This window comes from Coloeus monedula, assembly GCF_965178545.1.
Source record: "Coloeus monedula genome assembly, chromosome: 2".
NCBI lineage: Eukaryota > Metazoa > Chordata > Aves > Passeriformes > Corvidae > Coloeus > Coloeus monedula.
The window spans coordinates 1,774,887-1,798,615 of NC_138782.1; the positions used below are offsets into that span (position 1 = coordinate 1,774,887).

General features: G+C 47.1%; 3 protein-coding genes across 4 annotated transcripts; all 3 read left to right on the plus strand.

Moving 5' to 3' along the window:
• Positions 1 to 418: 418 nt before the first annotated feature.
• On the plus strand, positions 419 to 5,148 carry CHAC2 (ChaC glutathione specific gamma-glutamylcyclotransferase 2). The gene is made up of 3 exons (XM_082277045.1): positions 419 to 597; positions 2,417 to 2,452; positions 3,224 to 5,148. Exons 1-3 carry the CDS (start codon positions 463 to 465, stop codon positions 3,605 to 3,607), a joined length of 555 nt encoding a protein of 184 aa, XP_082133171.1. The 5' UTR covers positions 419 to 462; the 3' UTR covers positions 3,608 to 5,148.
• Positions 5,149 to 6,351: 1,203 nt separating this feature from the next.
• Positions 6,352 to 14,169, plus strand: ERLEC1 (endoplasmic reticulum lectin 1; the record flags this gene model as incomplete). Of its 2 annotated transcripts, none has more annotated exons than XM_082299505.1 (14): positions 6,352 to 6,657; positions 7,212 to 7,316; positions 7,408 to 7,488; positions 7,916 to 7,993; positions 8,109 to 8,172; positions 9,248 to 9,288; positions 10,967 to 11,190; positions 11,887 to 12,016; positions 12,344 to 12,505; positions 12,772 to 12,831; positions 12,926 to 13,050; positions 13,486 to 13,563; positions 13,749 to 13,824; positions 13,965 to 14,169. In XM_082299505.1, the coding sequence occupies 14 exons, from the start codon at positions 6,352 to 6,354 to the stop codon at positions 14,034 to 14,036; spliced, it is 1,602 nt and encodes a 533-aa protein (XP_082155631.1). In that variant the 3' UTR covers positions 14,037 to 14,169. The 2 variants fall into 2 exon arrangements, with proteins under 2 accessions (XP_082155631.1, XP_082155632.1); XM_082299506.1 differs by having other exon boundaries at positions 6,419 to 6,657; positions 11,893 to 12,016.
• Positions 14,170 to 18,476: 4,307 nt separating this feature from the next.
• LOC309586209 (toll-like receptor 2 type-1) lies at positions 18,477 to 21,101 on the plus strand (the record flags this gene model as incomplete). Its single annotated transcript, XM_082302831.1, has 1 exon — positions 18,477 to 21,101. One exon carries the CDS (start codon positions 18,477 to 18,479, stop codon positions 21,099 to 21,101), a length of 2,625 nt encoding a protein of 874 aa, XP_082158957.1.
• Between the last annotated feature and the right edge of the window lie 2,628 nt (positions 21,102 to 23,729).

Genomic DNA, 23,729 nt, shown 5'->3' on the forward strand with positions numbered 1-23,729 from the left:
GTGTTTGGGGAGGTGGCTGGGGGTTTAAGTGGAGGTTGTGGAGTTGGAGGAGAGATGGTGTTTTATGGGTTTGAGGGGTAGTTCTTTGTGGGGTCTGGGGGCAGAGGTGGCTGTTTGGGAGGTGGTAGAGGGGTTTGGGGCAAGGTGGTTGTTCGGGGCGATGCGGTTGTTTTGTAGGACTGGGGGGCGAGGCGGTTGCTTGGGGAGGCTGTTTGTGGGTTTGGGATGTGGCCGCTGCTGGGTTTTGGGGGGTGACGGTCGTTTGTGGGGTTGGGGAAGGCGGTCCGGGCCGATGAACATCTCCGCGGCAGCCGTCACAGCGCCGACCCCCCGAGGCTCCGCGGCCGCCCCAGCCCAACCGGGGCCGCCCCAGCCCAACCGGGGCCGCCCCGCTGCCGCCGCCGCCGCCTTCGCCCGGGGCCGCCCCGCGGCTCTGCGCAGGCCCCGCCGGGCCGGGCCGCCATGTGGGTGTTCGGCTACGGCTCCCTCATCTGGAAGGTGGATTTCCCCTACCAGGAGAAGCTGGTGGGGCGAGTCCGGGGCTACAGCCGGCGCTTCTGGCAGGGCAGCACCGACCACCGCGGGGTGCCGGGCAAGGTGAGCTGGGGGCGGGGGGAGCGCGGCCGCCGCGTCGGGCCCGGGCCCTGCCCCGCGGCCAGAGCTGCCCGCAAGGGCTGCCAAAAACCCCGCAAACAACACAATTCCCTTTAAAGGTGGCTCAGAAATGCCCAGATTGGTCATTTAGGGCGTTAACCCTCGGTGAGGGGCGGCTGTCAGGCTGTGCACAGGGAATCAGAAAAGCCAGAACTATTGATCTAAGTAACCCCCCCACTGTATTTTAACTTATTTTACTCTCATGAAAATTCGCGGATTAGGAAATACTTACAGTTCTAAAATTCTTCACAGTTTGGAAAAGGAGAAAAGAAAAAAAACCCAGCAAGAAAAAGAAACTAAAATTCCAAAGTGAGCATTCCCAATGCCATGTATTTTTAAGTCACAGGGGTGAGGATAAGGTATAACCTGCACCCAGGTAACTCCACTGTAAACCTGGAATACGGCTTTAAAAGAGAAAAGGCATCAGGATTATTTTAAATAACACAGCTTGCTGCGTGGAAGGTTTCATCCAGATGTAAATGACACTCGTTAGAACCTCAAACACCGTAAAATAACTTGCACAGAGCTCAAAGATAACACAGCTTGAGCCACCCCTGACACACGTTAAAGAACAGCAACGAGGAAAAACACTTCTTACAAATATACGGTAAATTACATGTTAGCGGTATGTAAAAAATATTTTCAGAGGATTATCCCCAGTAGTGCAAACAGTAATTAATTCCTCTGATCAATAAGTATTTAGTAATTTGTTTCTTAATGTTTGTTTTGGGTAGTTCCAGGCAAGACAAGGACTCTGCAAAGCAATTAACTAAATACGCTGCCTTTCCTTAGGCAAACAGATCCTTGCTTCATCACACAACCCACCTGAACATGAAGTTGTCCTCAGCACTGCCCTTCATATCAAATCAAATTAGATTTAAATGAAATTTAATGTATTTAGGTTACAGTTACAGACACTTCTGGCAAAGACAAGAAAGTTGTTTTCCACCACAGAATGTCTGTTTAATCCATAATTCACAAAAGTCTTTGTGACCCATTGTGAGTGCACGAGTCAATGGCTATGGAAAAATCCTTCCAAAAGGAACACTTAAGTTATCTGTGATGAATCATGGGAACAGACTCGTTTCGACTCAGGAAATAGGAATCATTTAGTGTTCTTGTAGCTTTGTTGCCTTGTTTTATCAGTCAGATCAGGAATAAATGGCTCATGCTGGGTGAGAACTAATTTGATGCCAAAAGCAGCAGTTTTAAACTGCAGATGTAGTTCAACATCGGGTTCTATGTTTTAAAGTTTTATGCAACAAATTTCAACTATTTTATTTCCAGTATTTACAAACTGGCTTCTTACTTTTTCCTACAAGAATTAACTTACTGGGAAAAACAAGCCATTTACAAAGTATCCTCCCTCTGTCCAGTCAGGCTCCAAGGGCTGCTTGAGGGTAGTTAATTAAATTAATTGTCACTGTTTTAAACAAGAATAGAATTGAGTCTGGACAGCACATGTAAAGCAAGGACATTCAAACCCTGCCCATTTCTGACTGCCTTTAGTTTAACTTTTGTGTCACAGGCACTGTCCACACAGAATTTAACACGTTGTCCGTCAAAGCTTCTCTAGACTGTCAAAAGCTACTGTCAGAAAATGTTTATACTGGATCTGGGCCTTACTGGAATTGTGCTGGATTAGTGGTCTGAGCCTTTCATTCCTGTTCCTTGCTTTTTTCCCTCATTTTGGTTTGCTTTTTGCTCATGATTTAGGGCAAAAGCCTCTGACTGAATGACAATTTCTTCTTTTAAATTTTAGCCTGGAAGAGTTGTGACCCTTGTTGAAGATGCTGAGGTACAGTACTGCTGTACAGAATGTCCTGTTGCACTTCCACTCTGTTACTCATTTTTGCTTCTCTACCAGCAACTAACTGTTATCTTTAGGGAAAAATTCTCTCAGTGTTTCCCAGAGTTACACCAAGGGCTCTTGATTGTTTCAAATAAACTGGAAGTAGTTTGGCTCTGTTATGACCACAGAGATATTTGAAGGTATATTCTGGAATAGTCACTTTGGCTATCCAGTTGTGAGGAGCAGAATTTGATATAAACATATATCAAATATACATGATTTGATATAAACATCGAATGATAAATGTAACTGCTCTAATTTCAGCCTCACAAGGTGTTAACATGATTGTGAAGGTATCTCAGCACACCACACCAGTTCAGGTGTGTAACACGTGTAGGTGACACTCAGGTCCTTGCCAAACCATCGCTAAACAGAAGGGACCTAATCAAAATTCCTTCAAATTGGGCATTCATTAAATTGGTAATTTTCAGACATAAATTTTATGAGGTCAGGGAGAAATTCTGTGTCCATTTTGCCAGCTCCTTAAGTGGTCTGCACTGAGGCTATTTACTACTCCAGCTATTAACAAAACAAGAAATTGCTCTGTCAGAAAAACCTCAGCATTAGCAGGAAAGAGGATGATCAATTTGCCCTTGTATTTTGGGACTGTTACAAACAGTGCCAAAGCAGCAGAAGGGTACAAAAGTAGTTTTCTGCAAGTTTTGCCTGCATACAATGATGTTCTGAGTATTCTCTTAACCAGTTCTCCTCGGCCAGGGGTGCGTGTGGGGCGTTGCCTACAGATTACCAGCTGGGAAGGAAGGAGAAGTGAAGGCCTACCTGGATTTCCGGGAGAAGGGCGGCTACAGGACTACCACGGTCATCTTCTACCCAAAGGACGCGTCGGTGCCGCCCTTCGACGTGCTGCTGTACATCGGCACCCGCGACAACCCCAACTACCTGGGCCCCGCGCCGCTCGAGGACATCGCGCGCCAGATCCTGGGCGCCGCCGGGCCTAGCGGCAGGAACACGGAATACCTGTTTGAGCTCGCCAACTCCATCAGGAGCCTCGTGCCAGAGGATGTGGATGAGCACCTCTTCTCCCTAGAGACACTGGTCAAGGAGCTTTTGAGCAAGCACCAAAGTCTCAACTGTCTATAAAGTAACCTCGTGCTTTTAGCGGCCTGGTTCTGTCTTCAGAGGACGGGTTTTGTTGGCCACGGGTGTGTGACAGGGAGGAACGTTCCTCTGTACTGGGCTATCCTCATTAATACTGCATATCATAATTAATGCTGCATTCAGAATAGGAGTTGGTCACTTAAAACAAAACTACCAAAATCACTCTTTCAAGAGTCCAGAGAGAGGGGAGTGAGGAAAGTGTTTTAGGTTTGAATTTGGTGTTTTAGCTTTTCACCCAAAGACTGCACCTCAAGACAACCACTTAAACTTCTCTTCATGTTTTATTATTATTTCAGGTTTAAAATAAATATTTAGAATGTTTTTGAGGTCAGAATCAGCATGCAGAGACAAGTCCCATAGATTTAAGTGATAGTTTCTTGTCATTCCAGACCACAATGCAAGAATTTTAAGTGGTTGTCCTAAATTGCGTAGTAGAACATTTAAATCAACATTTAGCTTCTCTGAAATGACGTTATGCCACTGAATTACTCATTTCACCCTTTATATAGATGCAGAGGATAAACCATTTTATTGTCAAAGAAATAATTCCTTCCCTTGGCTGCTGATGTCAAGCCCTGGAAACCAAAGGTCTGGGCACTCTGACTCAAACAAGCCATAACCTATCAGTGACTCGTTTTAATTTTTAATCCTAATCTAAAGAATAACCCCAAAATATCAAAATTAACTAAGAGCATGACTTGAAGTCACAACACAGCAAGAATAGAAACCCTCATCTCTGTTACTTCAGATGCTGTTGTGGCCCCATCTCTTCAAAAATCCCAGCTCCAAGGACAGACTTTAAGCCTGTTTCAGGATTCACCAACAGAAGGTAATTAAGGAAGGAACCCTCTTTCCAGTAACCTTAGGGGTGTGTATGGACATCCCGAGAGGGTTGGGAAGCCCCCAGTCCAGGCCAGTAGGCCTCCTGATGCAATCCATCAGCACAAAGAGTATCCATCCTCACAGGGATTTGTCTCGCTTCTCAAAACTTTTATTTTTATTAACTTTTTAAAAAGTATATTTTTATATCTTGATATGAAAGGTCCTGTTTTCCCATGCAGGGAATGTTTAAGTGTTTAGTAGCAGCCTCGAAGCCTGGATGCTGCATCAGTAATTGCAAAAACATGTGTTTTTCCCCTAAAAAGGTCGACCCTTTCTCTTCTTTACATTTTCCTGGTTTATATTTGTAAAGGTAAAAATGTGCAGTGGCACTCTCTGCTTTCTTGAAAATCCTTTTTAAAAATTCTTTCCTCAAAGACTTATCCTTGTTCCTTAAAACCGGGCAGGGGATGCTTGTGCTCAGTAATGATCCAGAACCGTCAGGGCCGATTCCCTCTTTAAAACGCTAATTATTTAAATGCTGTGATTCTGTGTATCTCCACATGCTCCCTCTTTAATTGTCTCCAAGGCTTTGTTGGTTCATTTGCTTCCCAAATCCATAAACATTGCAATAATATATGGTCCAGTCTGTGCGTGCGTGTGTGTGTGTGTGTATGACTTCAGTGCAATAAAAAGGCATTACAATGACTAATGGGGTTGGAAATCTCCAGAAATGTTATGTTTAAAGTGTGTCCATGTGAGGATGGACATCAAGGTGTGTCTTCATTGCACCTCATTATAAAAGTGCTGTTGGGGCTGACAATGACAACACACAGGGGCTACTATAAACTGTGGCACATCAGGAGTTAATTAAAACATGGGAAATATAATAATACATATATTTGTTCTTGCTGTGTGGGGTTGAAGCCACTGCTCTGCCCCAGCTTTGGTCACCACCAAACACCTCACAGATCTGTTACCTCAAAAATTATTGGCCATTTAGGCTTCATTTTTTTTTTCTGACTGGCTATACTCAATCTATATTTGTGAGAATACGGATTCTTAGATCTGTAGGCTTCACTGCACAGCCACACACACAAAGGCGCTGCTAAATCTGTTCCCAAACAGTGTTTGGGGAAACAACAGCCACATCCATGACTGTTAACAGAAGATAATGCAGAGAGGAGGGAAATCCAAACTTAAGGGTTGGACTCTGTGATCTCCAAGGTATTTTCCAAGCAGAATGATTCCATGGCTCTGTAATGAGTGGATTCTCCATAGCACGGCCAATTAATTCCCTGTCTTTCCTTCTTCAACCGTTTCTCTGCTCCGTTTCCCATGGATCAGATGGGACTGGCCTAACCTGCTCTGATGTGAAGACTGCCGGACCCCTTGGGTTCCCAGGTGTATAGATACATATATGTATATATATACACACATATATACAAGTGTATAGACAAGCACACACAGAGGAGCCCTTAAAGTGCTTTTACACTATAACCTCATACCTGCTGGTTATTTTTAACCCTTAGTGCAGCCACTAATGACCAAAGTTAATTACTCGCATCCCATTCCCCCCCACTCATTCCCTCGTTACCCCCCTCCTCTCACTCGCCCCCCACCGCACCCCCTCATTCACCCCTCGCTCCCTCATTCCCACTCCTCACTCCCACTTCTCTCTCACACTCATTCTCTCAAACTCTTCATTCAAATTCCTCACTCCCTCACACTTCTCCGTCGCTCACTCACTTCCTCACACTCCTCACTCCCACTCTTCACTCACTCCCTCCCTCCTTTCCCGTACTCACACTCCTTACACCTCCCTCCCTCCCTCAGTCCCTCACGCTGCTCTCTCGCCCGCTCCGTGCCGCCCGGCCCCTCACCTGTGGCGGCGGGCGCTGCCCCGGATGCCGCTGGCGGCGGCGGGCGCTGCCCCGGTTGTTGATCGCGGCTGCCGGAAGCCGACGTGGCGGCGGTGCGGTGCGGCCTCGGCGGAGCCGCCGGCCGGCATGAGGGGCTGCGGGCTGCGGCCGCCGAGCCCGGCCCCGGCCCCCCGGAGGGGCTGCGGGCTGCGGCCGCCCTGCCCGGCCCCGGCGCTGTTCTGCGGGCTCCTGGCGGCCGTGGCGGCGGTGGCCGAGGGCGGCCGAGCACTCCCGCAGCTCAGCGACGACATCCCGTTCAGGGTGAACTGGCCCGGCACCGAGCTCAGTCTGGTCGGTACCGAGCCGGGCCGGGGGGCCCGCGCGGCCGCTCCGCCCGGGGAGCGGTCTGAGCCTCCCCGCCACACAGGGGGGCTCGGGTGGGGCTGCTCTGCCGCCGGAGGGAGCCCGGCAGCTGGGAGAGAATCCCGCGGGATTCTGTGCTGAAAGCGGCTTGGGGAGCGCTGGGGGCGAAGGGGGATGGCTGGGGCTGGGGGCTGTAATAAAGGGCTGAAATGGGCGAGCAGGAGTGAGGGGATCGTGGAGGGACGCGGGGACCTGGAGGGGATCGGGCAGCTGGAGGGGATCCATGATATGGTGGGGATCAGGGATTTGGAGAGGATCGGGGATCTGGAGGGGATCGGGAATGTGGCTGGAGGGAAAAGGTCCAAAGCCAAGGCGACAGCAAGCAACTCCCAGTCAGCTTAACCACCAAACCCCAGTCTTGTGGTACTGTTAAATCACAGGAAATACTCTGGCGCACCACTCAGGAATTCAAGGGTATTTCTAATGAGTAGCATTAAAAAAAACCCCTGCCTGTCTGATCCGTGGGTTGGTTGTTTCCTCAGCCAACGACGGGTGTCCTGTACAAGGAGGACAATTATATCATCATGACCACTGTGGATAAAGAGAAGTACAAGTGTCTCCTGCCATTGATAGCCAGTGGCAACGAGGTGAGTTCAGGCAAGTTGTTCTGTCAATGAAAACTGTAGATGAGTCTTTACATTGTAAGTTTTAATGTCATGAAATACGCTTCTGTTGCAGGAAGAAGAAAAGGACTATAAAGGTCCTACTCCAGGGGAACTGCTGGAGCCTCTCTTTAAGCAAAGCAGCTGTTCCTATAGAGTATGTTACCTCTGTCTTGTTCATTAAATGCCAGTTAAAAGGTTACAGTCCAGTTCATGTCAAGGTTTAGGGTAGTAAATGAAATACTAATAAGAAACAAGGTCTTTACAACTTCATGCCTTAACATTGCTGACAAAATTCTGTGTGATTGAAGATGTCAGGATTCAGATAAATGGGTTGCTGTGGTAGCAGTTAAAAATGTGGATTTTTATTATTTTTTTTAATTTGTTTTTTTCCTTTTGTTTTATCTGTGCAAAAGTCAGGGAAGTTTTCTCTGGTGTGTTTGTTTGGGCAAAACTGAGACCACTGGCTGTGCTCTTGTTTTTGAGGGTGCTCCAGCAGTTTGCTGCAAAATTCAACATTTGGGTGGTTTTGTGGTGTGTAAATACATATAAAGATAATTTTTTAAATGTATTTTATTTCTAAGATTGAATCTTACTGGACTTATGAGGTCTGCCATGGAAAACACATCCGTCAGTACCACGAGGAGAAGGAAACAGGGCAGGTAGGCTGCTCACAACCCCTTTCTCCACTGGCATGTTCCTGCTGAACTCCTCCAGCAGACTTGAATGCCCTGGAAAAGCTTGGAAGGTGGTAACTGATGTTTGTTTTGATTGTAGAAAATAAACATCCAGGAATACTACCTGGGGAATATGATAATGAAGAACCCATTGTCAGAACCAGGTGTGTTTTAGATGATTTCATTCTGCTGATGTTAATGATATTTTTGGGTTTTAATTATTCCAGTCTGACCAGTTTGAGAGCTTTTTTTAGGGAGGGAACCTGGTGCAGATCTTTAGAAACACTCAAGTGCCTAGAGTGGGACTTTGGTGGAAATCAGGTTGCTGAGTCCCAAACTCAAAGAACAGTTTAGAATAATTGATTTCTGGAGCATGTTTTGGCTGTAAATTAGTTCAAAGAGGTCTTTCAAATCCACAGACTAAGTGTTCATTCAGAGTTGATGGAAAGAACAGAAACAGAACAGCAAAACATCACCTAGGCTGGGGTGTTTGTTTCATTCCAGGCTAGTGTGTAGAAAATGGGCACCAGTGTTTTCTTGGAAGCAATTAACTGGAATCCTACAGTCTTCTGGGGGGAATTTAGTGCTTTTCATCCCATTCCTGGATCCCCAGCTGCAGCCCTCAGTTAGGGATCTGAGTCCTGGGAAGAAACAGGGCTTCAGAACGTGCCGTGTTTGGCCTGTCTGGGTGAGTGGGTGTGGCGGCTGCGCAGGGGTGCCTCGTTGTGCTGCTGTACAGAACACAGAATGTTTGATTCAACTCACCAGTTTTGTGGGGCTGGGTGCTGACGTGTGATGGTTCTTCAGGTCGCCATAGCTCAGTCTGTCAGGCTGTTGCCCTTCCTGCTTAGCTGCCAGACTATGTGTCCTGTGTCCTTTCCCTGCTTCCTGTCCAGCAGCTCATGCTCCTTCCAAAGCACCTGCCTGTCTCCTGTCCAATTCCCACCCTTCCCAAACAGCTACAGTGAAGTGTTCTCCAGCCCTGCCTTGGTGTGAGGGCTGGATTTGGCCCGTCCTACCAACTCCAGATGGTTTTGTGATGAACTGATGTGTATTTTGCTCTGTTTCCTCTGGGCCTCAGACCAGTGGTTATTTTCTTTCTTTCCTCTTTCACACCTGCAAGTGGCTCTTGGCAGTGTATAAAGCACCAGCAAATACACAAACCAGAAAAGCTTCTCTGTATAAAATTTCATTCTATTTCAAGTGCACAAACTTACCTCATTCTTAATTATTCCCTAGGTCAAGAAGAGAAGGAAAATTCCAAAGACGGTGCAAAAGAGGCAAGTGAAAAACATCTATTTTAACTTCTGCCATCAGTAGTGGAGGCAATTTATGTATGATCATAGAATCCCAGAATGGTCTGTGTTGGAAGGGACCTCAAAGATACCCAGTGCCACCCCCTGCCGTGGGCAGGGGCACCTTCCACTATCCCAGGTTGCTCCAACCCTCATCCAGCCTGGCCTTGGACACTTCCAGGGATCCAGGGGCAGCCACAGCTTCTCTGGGCAACCTCTGCCAGGGCCTCTCCACCCTCACAGGGAAGAATTTCTTCCTAATATCCAATCTAATCATAAGATGATGTAATTAGTCTCCTCCCAAAATGAGTATCAAGAAATGAAACTGTTCCTGAACTGCACTTTTCTTGCTCTCAATTATCTCAATTAGTCTTGCTACTCAAGTGACTTACTTACACTTAACAAAGCCCTACAGCACAAAATCCCTAAGAGATGGAGTTGACTTGCTGACCCAACCCATAAAACTCTGTGCTTCCCTTTCCCCTTAGAGGACTTCCTCACTTGTTTAGGCTCCAAAACTCAATTCTGAGCTGCTGACTCTATAGCAAAACAATGGGAATACCTGAAGCACGCGAGAGTTTGGAATTAGTGAGAGCAGGTTTGACCTTACTGCCAGTTCCCTTTCATTTTCATGCTGAAATGAAGTTTTTATGTCTGTGCTCCTGGAACAGCCCAGGGTGGTGGTTGTCCAGTGATCTCAGCAATACCCAGGCCTGAGGAGCATTTTGGAGGTTGTGTGGGGGCAGAATGTGACAGCTGTGCCTCTTGGAAAGCCAGGAAAACAAAGTGTTTTCCAGTGCAGCTTTTTTCCCTTCAGCTTCAGAGGAAATTAGGTCTTTTATTGCCTTTTTCTTGGACAGTATTTATGATGCACTTGCCGTGTCAGGATTTCCTGGAATCTCTTATCAGGAAGGGGCGTGTTGGCTCTTTAATCTCATGAATGTCTTCACTCATGGTGGAGCAGTTTCTGGGAGGAGTCAGTAGCCTGGGACAGGGTGACGCGGCTTGAAAGCCAAAGCAGGTGAGGGACAGAAAGGTCCCAGATCCCTGGAGTGTCCTGACCCCAGAAGGCACCTCTTGTCTTTTAGCACAGAGCCCTGTCTGTTCAGCTCTGAAAACCTTCAGTAGCTCAAGCAACACGGGTAAAAAAGGGTCAGCTTGTGGGTTTGGGCACTTTGGGAACCCTGGAACTCCAGCTGCTTCCAAGATAAGAGACTTTACCACTTCAGGGAATTAATCTCTTAAAGAGGGAGTTGGATGAAACACAAGGGAACAAACCTGAAGAGAGCTGACTTAAAAGTGTGAAAAAGTGGGATTTACATTGTGTACGCCCTTAACTTTGTTAGCCACAGCCATGGGTGGTGTGGGATCCTCTGAATAAGGAACAGCCTGGAGCTGGGAATGATGAGAGGTATAGTGCAGGTGCCAGAATGACTTTGCAAGGATGGTTTTGGATTCTTTAGGGTCTGGTGTTGCAGGTGATGAGCCTGGCAGACCCAGTCTGGGTGAACACCAGGATAGGTCTGGATGTTGCAGAAACAGCTACACAGGGTCTGATTTTAACCCAGTCATACTGGCTCTGCACTCAGGAATAACATTTTTTGTTTCAGAAGAGTCTCGGGAGCTTTCCTGTGGTTATGATCTGTTGCTTTCCCTCACCCAGATCCCCACAAAAAACATCGAAGGGCAGATGACACCCTACTACCCCGTGGAGCTGGGCAATGGCACACCCTGCAGCCTGAGGCAGAACCTGCCCAGGTCCAGCACAGTGATGTACATCTGCCACCCCGAGGCCAAGCACGAGATCCTCTCCGTAGCAGAAGTCACCACCTGTGAATATGAGGTGGTGATCCTGACCCCGCTGCTGTGCAACCACCCCAAGTACAGGTACAGTGCCCAGAACACTTCTGTCTCCTCTTACGTTGTCATTTCTTGAGGGATCATCTTCATGGTATTTGAAGACTGCAGATACCATGTGTGTACACTCTAAAGGTCTACAAAACCAAAAGTACCTTCTCCAGCCATAACCTTAACCTCGATTTTAGCTCCTCCCAACATGAGGAGCTCTCCAGAAGCCATTTCCATATGGAGAATTCACAATTTCAGTATTATTTTCCAAAAATCAAGTGTAGGGTTCTTGTTTCCTCCCCTTCCCTGAACTGTACCATGTTGCTTGATAAAGATACAATCCAGAGCTGCTGCCTCCTTCCCAAGGGCAGGCATGGAAGGGTCCCTGGCCACCAGCAGGAAACTCCTAAAATAAATGCACAGGATCATCATTCCCCCTCTTACGTCACCTTGGTAAATAAGGAAATGTGGAGGTGGCAGCCTGGCAATGCTGCCCAGTGTCACCACAGGGATCACAACCCAAATTTCAAGTCTAATGCCCTTTCTTCCTGTCATGTGTTCCCAAAGCACCCCCAAGCAGTGCCTCAGCCTCCAGGGCTTTCCCTCTACACCTGGCGTCTCATCCAGGGGTGCACCTGCACCACCTGAGCAGCAGCAGATCCAGACACTCAGAGCACTGAACTGATTTCTGTACTTGAAGATGTAACAGGGACTTGTTCTTACCTTGCTGGGCAGGTTCAGGGCTTCCCCTGTGAATGACATCTTCTGCCAGTCCCTGCCAGGATCCCCACTTAAACCCCACAACCTGGAACAGCTGGAGAAACAGCAGGAAATGCTGAAGATGCCTTTTAGGAGGGTTAAGGAGGTAGGATTTGTTTCATTTTAAATAGAAAAATCTTTGTTTTCCCTTTTTAACACATTTTATAAGATGGTGGCAGTCTTTCATTAAACTTGTTGAAACTTTGGAAGGAAAACAGAGCAAGTGTGGGCTACTAATTTAAAATTTTGTAGCCTCTGTAGCCTACAGTTCACAAATGTGTGAAGGTTTTGACTGGAATTTTCTTTCAGCTAAAATTGACCAAAACAGATTCAGTGTCAAAATTGAATCTGTGCCAAAATTGATCCAGTGTTCAGTAAGTTCATGTAACTTGTAAGACTTTGCAGGGGACTTAATTGTATCCTTTAATTGCAGGAAGAAATGCCTTCAACAAAAGAAGAGAAATTCTCTTCCATCCACAAGCCTGTGGCTGTTGGGAGCCACCAGCTGTTAACAGTGGGGACAACCCACATCTCCAAGCTGACCGACGAGCAGCTCATCAAGGAATTCCTCAGTGGTTCCTACTGCTTCCATGGGGTGAGCAGCAAAGCCATGTGGAATACATCCTAATCTATGTATTTGTTTAATTTTTATATTGAACTTTTCTGTTGAAATTCAATTTATTTGAGCAGACAGTGAAATGAAAGCAGGTAACGGAATTAGCTGTGATGGATTTTCATAAACTAATAGATACTGAGTTTTACAGCTGAAACAGCTGGTTTAGGGTCTGGGGGGAAAAGGATGGGTTTGTTTTAGGGGTTGTGTTTGGTTCTTTTTAACACTGAGGTTGTTCTTCTCCCCAGGGCGTTGGCTGGTGGAAATACGAATTCTGTTATGGCAAATATGTTCACCAGTACCACGAGGTGTGTTCAAAGAGTTCTGTTAGTTCCTTTAAGTTCCTGTTAAGAAAATACAATCCTCTGGACAGGGTGTAGTGATCAGCTTTTCCTATTCTAGGATAAAGAAAGTGGCAAGACCTCTGTGGTGGTGGGTACGTGGAGCAAGGAGGAGCACATCGAGTGGTCAAGGAAGAATGCAGCCAGGACCTTCTACCTGCAAGAGGATGGCACCCAGACAGTCAGGTACCAACCAGGCTCTGCCCTGCTCTCACACTTGGGACACAGGGCCCAGTCCTGTGAAATTCGGGTTGTTAACAGATGAAATAAACTGCCAAGAGGAGTATGTTCAGATTTACCCCCCAGTCAGCATCACAAATGAGGAATTCAGCACTTTGGATATGACACAGAGAAAAATCTTCCAACACTGAGCAACACTTTCCTTCTGCAGTAACTGCAATACAACCTATTGCTGTTTGTAACAGTGTAATAGTTATATAGTATAATATATAGTATAATAGTATAATAATATCTAGTGTAGTATAATAGTGTATCTGTTACTATTGGTTTGTATATTAAACACTCAACCAATGATGAGGTGCTGGATCGCACCACTGAGCTGCCTGCTTAAAAATTGTGTTTAATACTTCCACACTCTTCCATTCTGATCTTTTGTGGCAGGATGGTGTCTCATTTCTATGGAAATGGAGATGTTTGTGACTTGACAGACAAGCCAAGGCAGGTGACTGTGAAGTTGAAGTAAGTGAACTTTTACAAAGTGATGTTTTGTGTCTGTTTCCTGGGTCAGAGGGGAAAGCTGCTGGTGTTGTCACAAAGCTCAGAAGGCAGTATCTGTTAATAAAATGCTGCAGACAGCAGTGAAATACATGTGTTACCTTGTGCTTATTGCCTACCAACCCCCCCTATTTCTCCTCTATTTTCAGATGTAAAGAATCTGACTCCCCTCATGCTGTGACCATTTACATGTTGGAGCCTCATTCTTGCCAATACATCCTTGGGGTACGTACAGACACAGCCTGAGGTCAGGGCTGGTAGTAGAGCACATCTCCAGTTCTATGTTTAAGGTGGCCCCTTTCTTCCAGTGACTCTTCCCAAGATTCCTGCAGTGCTGAGTTCATGGTTTGGTCTCTCTGTTCCAGGTGGAGTCTCCAGTGATCTGTAAAATCCTGGATACAGCAGATGAATACGGGCTCCTCTCAGTGCCCAGCTGAGGACAGCAAAGCCCCCAAGGCCAGATCCTGGCATTCCCATGGGAACAGTGTCTGTGAGCTGACAAAGGCCTCACCAGCACAGCTCTCCAAGCTGAGGGACTTGTGAACCACTTTGTGTATAACTATGTGTATATAAGAGCTTATTGATAAACTTTTAATGATTAAAACCTTGTCTTGCACTTCCTGCCTGGCTCGTGTGTGACACATTCCCCCCTCATCAGTGGCATCATTAAGGTGTAAACTCAACTCAGAAAAGGCACAAAAAACCCTGAAGCTTCAAGGGAGGAGTTCAGCTGCAAACAGAAGGAAAAGGTGAAGCCAACACTTCGTGCTCAGGAGCCACAACACCACTTATGATTCTCCTACTGTTCCTGCTTTCTCCAAACACCAGTGTTACCTCACTCTGACTGCTGGGAATTGTATTCTCCTGTCACTGCACCTCACCCCTCTTCAGCTGCTATTTCTGGGCTGCTTCCCAGGACATTCCATTTATTTATTTAACACCGTAGGGTTCATTTTCATATAATTATTTTGCTGAACATTCTTCCTGCCACCAGGTCCAGTTCCCTGTAGTGTGTGTACCTCACAAAGAACATCTGGGAAGTTTTAATCTGCTGGCACTAGACATTCCTAGAAGTAAAGTGGGAGGGCTCAGATAAGTTGAAATACTGCTGACAGGAGCTGAAGTGGACTTTTGTTTTATTTTTGAAAAAGTTTGTAATGGCCAACACCCAGCAGAGCCTTGGACGTTTGGGGCTGTAGCAACAGTGTCCGGTCTGTGCCTGTCAGTCATTTCCATGTGCCCACCACATTTCCTCTTTTCTGCAGCCTTTATGCAAGGCCCAGGAATTTCTAATGGCTGTGGGGCAGGACCTGCCAGCCACATGGCAGATGAGTGGACAGATAATGCCCAAAATACTCCCCTGAGCGGCTAGACTGTTGCAACAGAACCTGTTTAGTGTCTCACCAAGCAGAAAACCTAAACAGCAGCAGCAGCATGATTTGGCAGTTAAATTGGCAGTCATTTTTCTTGCTCATATCCTGATTTCTGAGGCTCAGCAAGGTGGCAGAGGGAGCTGGAAAAGGGGAAGAAAGAGTCTTTTACATAGATTGTTTCCCCCGGGAAAGTCTTGTACCCAGATGTACCCAGATTCCCCTGTTCCCAGCCTTCCTGTGAAGCATTAGCTAAACAAGCACAAAGTTTTAATCCAGGAACCTTTAGAAAGAGAAGACATTAAAACCAGAGTTCTCCAGACTTCAGATCCTTAACTTTCTTCCTTTACTCCCCTCAACAGTCACAGCTGGACCAATCTCATGAGGCATCCTGTCCTGTCTGCCAGAGGCATCAGCAGCCAACACAGAGTAGGAAAAGATGAAAGCATTTCACCTGCTGCCTGTGCAAGGGGCTGGCTGGATCCCCTTGTTACGGCTCCAGACCGGCACGATCCCTTGGAATGGTTTTATTTTGGCTCAAGGCTGCCCTGAGGAAAGGCTGGAGCCACCCAGCTCTGGGCAGCCTCAGCATCCCTCAGGCTGTGCCAAGGAAGGGAACCCAACACACCCACCCTTCCTGTACATCCCTCCTTGTGGGGATTAGATCAGAGGGCAAGCCAAGAATAGTTATTTTGTGGGATGTCAGAATTCCCTGCACAGGAGGGAACTCCCTGGCGGGAAGGGGAAGCACATCCCTGCCTCAGCAGCAACAGCACCTGGTGCCCCCCAACAGCAGCTTTTGCCATGATGTGAGCAAGCAGGCTCTTGCCAAACACGTGTTCCTCAGTCTCGACTTCCCCTTGTGCAGGAAGCTCCATGCTCACAGCTATGCCTGCCCCAGCACCCACCTCCACCTCCAGAGGGATCATGCTTTGCTCCCCCTCCTCTTCCGTCCCTTCCTGACCAAGAGCTGACTTAAGTTTGCTCCTACACCTTCAGGAGGTAGAGCTGCTTCACACAGACAAGTCCATTTCCAGGTCATAAATATCTTACATTGTCATCCAGCACCTAAATCCAAGCCCACCTTAATAAGAGAAGCTCCTGTGGGGTTTGGTCTCCTCAAAGCTGGTGCTGATCCTCTTTGGATTTGAGCAGCTCCTGTGCAGGTTCAGATCTCCTCCTTTAAATCACATTTCCAGTGCACAAAAAACCTTTCCCTGCAGAGAGAGACAGAACAAGTGGCACATGACCTGTTTTGGGAATGAAATCACTGGTCCTGCTCTTGGCCACATGGTGTGGACCTTCCTTGCTCACTCAGACCTGTCTCGTGTCCTGCTCTTCCCTCAATCCCCAAAATAAGAGGTTGCTTTAAAAAAAAAAAAAAATATACACCAAGAGGGTGTTGGATGAAACAAATGACAGAATAATTCCAGTGCAGAGAATTGGTGGAATAACTGTGATTGTACCAAAAAATTGTCTTTTTTACTTTGTCTTTTCCAGCCATGACTGACTCTCCCTGGGATTTTGCTGGCCCTGTAGTTGTTCCATCTTCCCAAAGGGAAGAACAGCTGGAGGTTCACAAGCAGCAGCACTGTATTGAGATGGAGACTTGTCCAACTGCAGGGGCTCACCCCACACTGACAGCAGGAGCAAAAATTTCTCCTGACATATTCCAACTTAGGAATTTCCTGTCCCTGTTATCAAAGCAGGTTGGAATCTGCCTGAAGAACAGATGACTGCAGGGCAATTCCCAGAACCTGCCACAGCAGGAAAGTGCCGGTCAGATCAGACGGACAGCACAAACCACCTTGGGTTTTCCAGCCCCCAGGGCTGGACAGAGGGGCCTCTGGGCTGCTGGGAGTTTTCCGGCCACTGGTGATTGTGTAAGAGTGGGAAAAAAAATTGGGAGTGATATAAAGGCAAGCTGTGACCCCAGTGAAAGCTCCAGATAATTACTAAGAGTAAGTTTCTTATCCAGGTGTCCCTGTGGAGCATCAACTGACCCCAGGATGTGTGATGGCCTCTCCTCTAACCTCCCGCCCCACTCAAGCGGTTTTTATATTATTTTATTTGAGGGAGAGGCAAAGGTGAAGTTACAGTTTGAGTGACTTTGGTCCTCAGCATGGGGTAATAGCACAAGTAACCTGAATTTCTGAGTGAATGAAGCCAGGGTCAGCTTTGTCTGGATCATTCCTTCGTCTCTGCTCCCATTAGCTGTGTTGTTTTTGACGGAGCATGAACACAGCACCACGGTGTTGCTCCACCCTTTGCTCTGTGTCCCCCCGGGAGCAACACACCACGCTCCCCCGGCATTCCTGCTCCCAAGGCCTGCAGTCTGTCCCTGTCGAGCTCTGGCCAACCCATGCACTGCTTGCTGAACTTGGTTTTTCAGTTTTCTCCCCAACTTGTGCTGCTGAGGCTGAAGCAATGCCTCGGGACGACACCGTGATGCATTAAACGAGCAACTTCCACCTTTTATTTCCCCCTCGGCCACGGGTTGGGCAACGCCTGGGAGTGGCGCGAAGGGGAAAACTTGACAGATTTCACCGGGGAGCATCATCTCCGGCACCACCTCCTCCTCTTCCGACGGGCACAGGGGAGGGGGCGAGGCTGGGCAGTCCCGGGGGTGCCCCAGCCCGCCCCGCTCCGCTCCCAGCTCCACAAAAGGCACCCGAGGCACCAGAAGGTGAAGGAGGAGCGCCCAGGAGAGCAGGTACAGGGGATCAGAGGGATGGGAGGGTGGCTGGAAGTGAGGAGAGAGCTGTGTGATAAATTCACGATGCTTTTCACACCCCGGGGGTGTCCGGTGACACAGGTTCCTCACCTGGAGCTCTGCACCTGCCTCTGCAGGGAACAAATACACGGCCCGGAGCGGCGGGGCCAGGGACTCGTGACAGAGACCCGGGGCAGGGCTGGAACCGGGCACTGGGAATGTGGGGCAGTGACCTCTCCTGGCTGCTTCCCATATCCTGCTTCCAAGAAAACTTAACTCTGACAGGTAAGGCCAAACAAATGGTCACTGGTGAATCCTCGGCTGAGCAAAGCTCCAGGGGCTGGGATCAGGGGAAGATCCGGGGCCACACAATTACGTGCAGCTCCCTGGGATGTCCCTGAAGCGGCTGAACAGGTTTTGGAGGGGTCAGACTTACCTGGTTGTTGTGCACTGGGATGGGAGACATAAAACCTGAGTCCGACGGAGCCACGAAGGACATTTCAGATTTTCCAGGGGGAAGATGATATTGCAGGGGCTGCCTGAGAAAAAAAAAGAAATAAAAAATAATTCAGACTTCATCTACCATGACCTCATATGATTAGTGCTCTACTTCAAATAATTCTCAGACACTCTGTTTCTCTTACTCTGAAGATGTGTTTTATTTTGGTAAATAAAAAGGGATTCATGGATACAATTAATGAAACAATTTCTGGACTTTCAAGTAAATTAGGATTATTTTTTATGGTATTCTTTAAAATATTATAATGATGGATTTAACATTTCTTTTCTCCAGGATGAGGATCCTTCCTGGCTGCCTTCATTTCTGCTTCATTCCTCTCTTACTCAGCAGAGCACATGGATTCCTAACATGGAGAACACCTCCAGCCTTCCTGGTTTATAACTACTCCTATTCAAACCTCTCCTCTGTCTCAGAAGCACAAGCTCCAAAAACAGCGAGAGCTCTCAATTTCTCACACAATGTCATTGAAAAAATAACCAAGAGAGACTTGGAAAGATTTGCCAGGTTGGAAGTTCTAGACCTTTCCTACAATCGGATCAGGGATGTTGAGCCTGGAGCATTCCAGAGTCTGCTCAGCCTGGTTTCTGTGGATTTATCATTTAATTACGAGAAGCTGCTTCTGTCAAATCTCCCACCCCACCTGAAGCTCTCACCCGCTGGCAAAACTCCGGGGTCTTTGCAGCTTTCCAAGAATTCTGACAAATCCTATGGGGCTGCTCTGGAGCCTTTTGTTCCCACCGAGGAGCTGCCACGCTCCGGAGTTCTGTCTCTCCGACAAATCCTTAACCCCAGGCTCAGGAGAAGCACAGGGAATCTTCTTCGGAGGGGAGAGGGGAACACAGTGGCCTCTCCCACAGCCACACCCGAGCCCAGCCTCTGTGGAATTCCCATTAACGGGACACTCGACCTGTCCCACAGTAACCTCACCACGGAAGAGCTGATGTTAAAACTGGATGAGGATCTCTGCCAAGCCCAGCTGGGCAGGATTTTGGAGCTTGACATCAGTCACAACAACGTGGAAATGGATCTTCTGTCACTGTTTAGCCTGTTCTTTCCAATGGAAAACACGCTGTCCATCGACGCCAGCTCCAACAAGTTAACCATTAACATCCTGGATGCTGAGTCCATCTGTAAGTTCCCATCCCACCAGCTTTTGTTCCTAAACATCAGCAACAACCCCATCAACAGCCTGGATACGCTGTGCCTCCCTTCCAGCATCAAGGAAATTGACTTGTCCTTCACCAACATCAGCCAAATTCCTGTGAATTTCGCTAAAAAATTGTTTAACTTGGAAAAAATGTATGTTCAAGGAAACCACTTCATCTACACAGCATTCTCAGAAAGCGGGAATGCACTTCCAACGTGTGTCCCTCCCCCCGGAACTGTACACATCAACGCCATCTCCTTTGTCAGGAACGTGGCTGGAACACCCATTGAAAGCCTTCCCGAGAAAGTGAAACACCTGGGAATGTCCAGCTGCTCCATTGTGGAGCTGCCGGAGTGGTTTGCTGAGACAGTGGAAGAACTGTTATTTCTGGACCTCAGCAGCAACTACATTTCTGTACTTCCCAATTTCCCCTCCTCCCTGCAGCATCTCGACATCAGCAACAACGACATCGAAGTCATCCCCCCCAGTCTGAAATCCCTCTCCAACTTAACAATATTTACGATTCAGAATAACAAAATTATGGCTATGCACACCGAGTATTTTCCATCAGCCTTAAAAAAATGTGATTTCAGTAAAAACAAGGTGAAGGTGTTGTCCTTAACTGATGCCCTGGAAAAGCTGGAACATCTAAACATTTCTGGGAACCTGATCACACATCTGGAGCCCGCTGGGCGCCTTCCTGCACTGACCAGCCTGGACAGCAGCCACAACCTGATCCCAGAGCTGCCCGATGGCTTTGGGGAATCCCTCCCAGGGCTGAAGTATTTTAATCTATCAGGGAATAAGATCTCCTTTCTGCAGCATGGCTCTCTCCCAGCTTCTCTGGTCGAGCTGGACATCAGCGACAACGCCATCACAACCATTGTGGAGGCCACGTTTGGCCCACTGACACATCTGAGGGTTCTGACTGTCCAAGGGGAGCATTTTTTCTGTACCTGTGACCTGTACTGGTTTGTGAACGTCTACATCCACGAGCCCCAGCTGGAGATCAGGGGCAGGGAGGCCATGACGTGCAGCTTCCCCCCGGAACGCCGGGGCTCCCTGGTGGGCAGCAGCCACCTGACACTGCTGCACTGCTCCCTGGGTGTCCAGCTGGCCGTGACCGCCGGCGCTGCCGGCCTGGCTGTGCTGGCCCTCACTGTGCTCTGCTGGCGCCTGGACGGGCCCTGGTACATCAGGATGGGCTGGTACTGGTGCATGGCCAAAAGGAAGCAGTACGAGAAGAGGCCAGAAAACAAACTCTTCGATGCCTTCATCTCGTACAGCGAGCACGATGCTGACTGGACCAAAGAGAACCTGCTGGAAAAGCTGGAAAATGATGGGTTCAGGATATGTTACCACGAGAGGGATTTCAAACCGGGGCATCCCGTGCTTGGGAACATTTTTTACTGCATAGAGAACAGCCATAAAGTGCTTTTTGTTCTCTCTCCCAGCTTTGTGAACAGCTGCTGGTGTCAGTACGAGCTGTATTTTGCCGAACACCGGGTCCTGAATGAAAACCTGGATTCACTCATCATGATCGTGCTGGAAGATCTCCCACCCCACAGCGTCCCTCAGAAATTCAGCAAACTCAGGAAACTGCTGAGAAGGAAAACCTATTTGAAGTGGAGCCCTGAGGAACACAAGCAGAAAATATTCTGGCATCAGCTAAAAGCCGTCCTAAAAACAACCAACGAGCCGCTCGTGAGAGCGGAGAACGGATCTGCTCTGGAAATGCAGGAGCTGGAATGAGACCCAGGGAACTGTGAGGGCTGTGCCTGGAAAGCCTGTGGTCAAACAAAAGCACTTACCTCCTGCAAAGGCTGCTGAGATGCCCAGGGCTTTGTCTGGATCAGCTCCAGGAGAGGCTCCTAGGGGGACGGCAGCATGCCTGTTATTGCCTCTGATAAAGAAACCTGAAGGGATGAGACCTGAGTGCCAATAAAAAGCCTTTTCCTCCTGGATGTTTGAATTTGTCCAGCTATTCCCAGCATTTCTGTAAGTGCTGTGGATGTCACCTGAAAGGAAGAACTGCTCAAGTCACACTGCATGTCCTCGCTGCCTTCCTGAGGTGGTGGCAGTGAGAAGCGGTGTCTTAGGACTGGACTTCAGATTCCTGATTCTGGGACAGCTTAAGGTGGGAACACCTGTGTGCAGGTAAGAGAGCCACAAACCACACTGGTACACAGGGAGCAGCTCCTTTCTGTGCTTTGGCAAGGAAAGATTAAAGATTGACTTAATTCAGCCCTCTAAGAGAGGCTAAACCCACACTGCTACAGATTTTGGATTCAGTGACTGCTGGAAGAGATGAGACTTGAAAATATTTTGTAAATACAGAATAAAATATACAACCAGACAGTACAAAAAGAACCAGCTGAGTGTGTTGGTCTCTGATGTTATATAACTGGGGTGAACTTTGTTTAATTACAAATCTCTGGAGAATAAGCAAATTCTGTACATTATTATTTAGATTTAGGGAAGTTCCACCTAACACAGTCACCTTGACCCATTTCTAATGGATTCAGTGCTACCTCTGCATAGTCCTTGCCCTTGCCTAGTGCCACTTGATAATTTTATTTATTGTGCTTGGGAAAAAACAGAAGAAATGCAGCTGATCCAACTTTCACATTCAAGGGAAATCAACAGACTGTGACAGAAACTAAACACCTGGTGAGGACAAATGATTTGGTTTAGCATGACCTGGACTTGCTCCTATGATGAGCAAACCTAAAAACTTCCCCCCAGAAGATCCCAGATCCAGGAATGCAGAATGTCTGTGTGCAGCATGTTTGGAACACAGACTCTGAAAAGGAATTGGCTCTGCTGTGACAAAACAAGACCAAGACCAACCTATTTGCTGCCAAAAGGGGGAACATGAAACAAATATCTCCATTGACAGAGATCCCTTGGAACTCAGTGCAAACCCACCTTTCCTCAGCAAAATGATTTAGCATCATCAGCTTTGAGGCTTTATATATTAAGGATAAAACCGACAATCCTGCAGGCCAGCAGCTGAAAAAGCCAGCTCTTACCACCACAGAGATCTAGGGCTTAAAAAGACCATGAATTATAAAAATATTACAAATATTTTTGTTCATTTAAGCAACCAGAAGTCACTTGTTAATGAGCTTAATGAGCCCCAATTAATTAATCAGCTGTTTTTCTAATAACCTTTACGCTTTCCTCTTTCTAAACAACTCAGTGGTCACATTTCTCTCTTCCTCTCTTCCCACACATTTTCCACCTCCACATTCCGCTGCTTCCCTCTCAATTCCATCGCTGCTTTTTAAGCTTGCAGTGACTCTTTACTGGTTCTTTACTGGACCTTTACTGGTTCTTTACTGGTTCTGTGCTCAGCAGGTTTCTGATAGACAGGGCTAAGGGGAAAAAAAGAGAAGTTACACTCCAGAAGAGGCTAAACCAATTATTTTATCAAAAATTTGATTATTTCAGTTCATGATTCACTGCAAAGTTGCACCTGCTTTCAAAATCCAGTTTTGATTTACTACATCCATAAACCTCCCACAAAACTGTTATTTAGTACAACTGGCAACTTAAATTTTGTTCCTCCTGCAGATTAAAAGGTGTTGCAGTTTCCCGTCTGGCACTATGATACTGTAGAGATTAACACCAATATTAATTACACGGGTGGTGTTAAGGGCACAGCTGGCACCAGGAGTTAACAGAGAGCAAATTACAAAGAGCTTTGATGGGGACGTCAGTTCTTTTGTCACATAAAGGCAAGAAAACCTCCTGCTTGGCCCCTTCTTGCTTTACTCCCACATGAATACTCAATGCAAATTATTTATGAGGTGTGAGTGGTTTAATTTTGAGACCTGTGATGAAGTTCATGTGATCTAAAGGCACAGGAGAAGTTGCCCATACACACAGCAAACCCCCAAAGCTACCTCATGTATATTTTTCCCTCCAGTACAATTTGTACTGAAGAGAAATTCAAATACAGAACAGCCAAACAAGACCTCTTCATTATCTTTTATACTGTTCAAAAAGAACCACATTATTCATTTAGAGAAAAAAAATATCTGGGCAGAGAGAAAGGACTCATGGAAATAATTTCAATTTTACATTTGTATTAGAAAGTTGTTCACACTGGTTTTATTGCAAGAAAGCTGGTTTGAATTATTCAGAATTAATTCATATTCAGTGTTAAACAAAGAACAGTGTTCCAGGAGAATCTTGAAAACAGTTTAGTTAACAAAAAGCCGGAACCAACAACTCACAGACAGCAATGATGTGGACATTTCCTGTTTCTAAAGTAACAAATCACCTTCCCATCACTGTCATTTTCCTGAAGGTGTGCAATTTCCTATAGCAAGGCATCAAAAGTCTGTGGCACAATTATTTTGGAGACACTGAGGC

What these genes read in the sequence shown, in the direction of transcription:
- CHAC2 (XM_082277045.1), top strand. Translation starts at nt 463, where the DNA reads ATGTGGGTGTTCGGCTACGGCTCCCTCATCTGGAAGGTGGATTTCCCC. An exon ending in ACCGCGGGGTGCCGGGCAAG is followed by an intron (nt 598 to 2,416) that starts GTGAGCTGGGGG and finishes TTTAAATTTTAG; the next exon opens with CCTGGAAGAGTTGTGACCCT. An exon ending in CCCTTGTTGAAGATGCTGAG is followed by an intron (nt 2,453 to 3,223) that starts GTACAGTACTGC and finishes CTCCTCGGCCAG; the next exon opens with GGGTGCGTGTGGGGCGTTGC.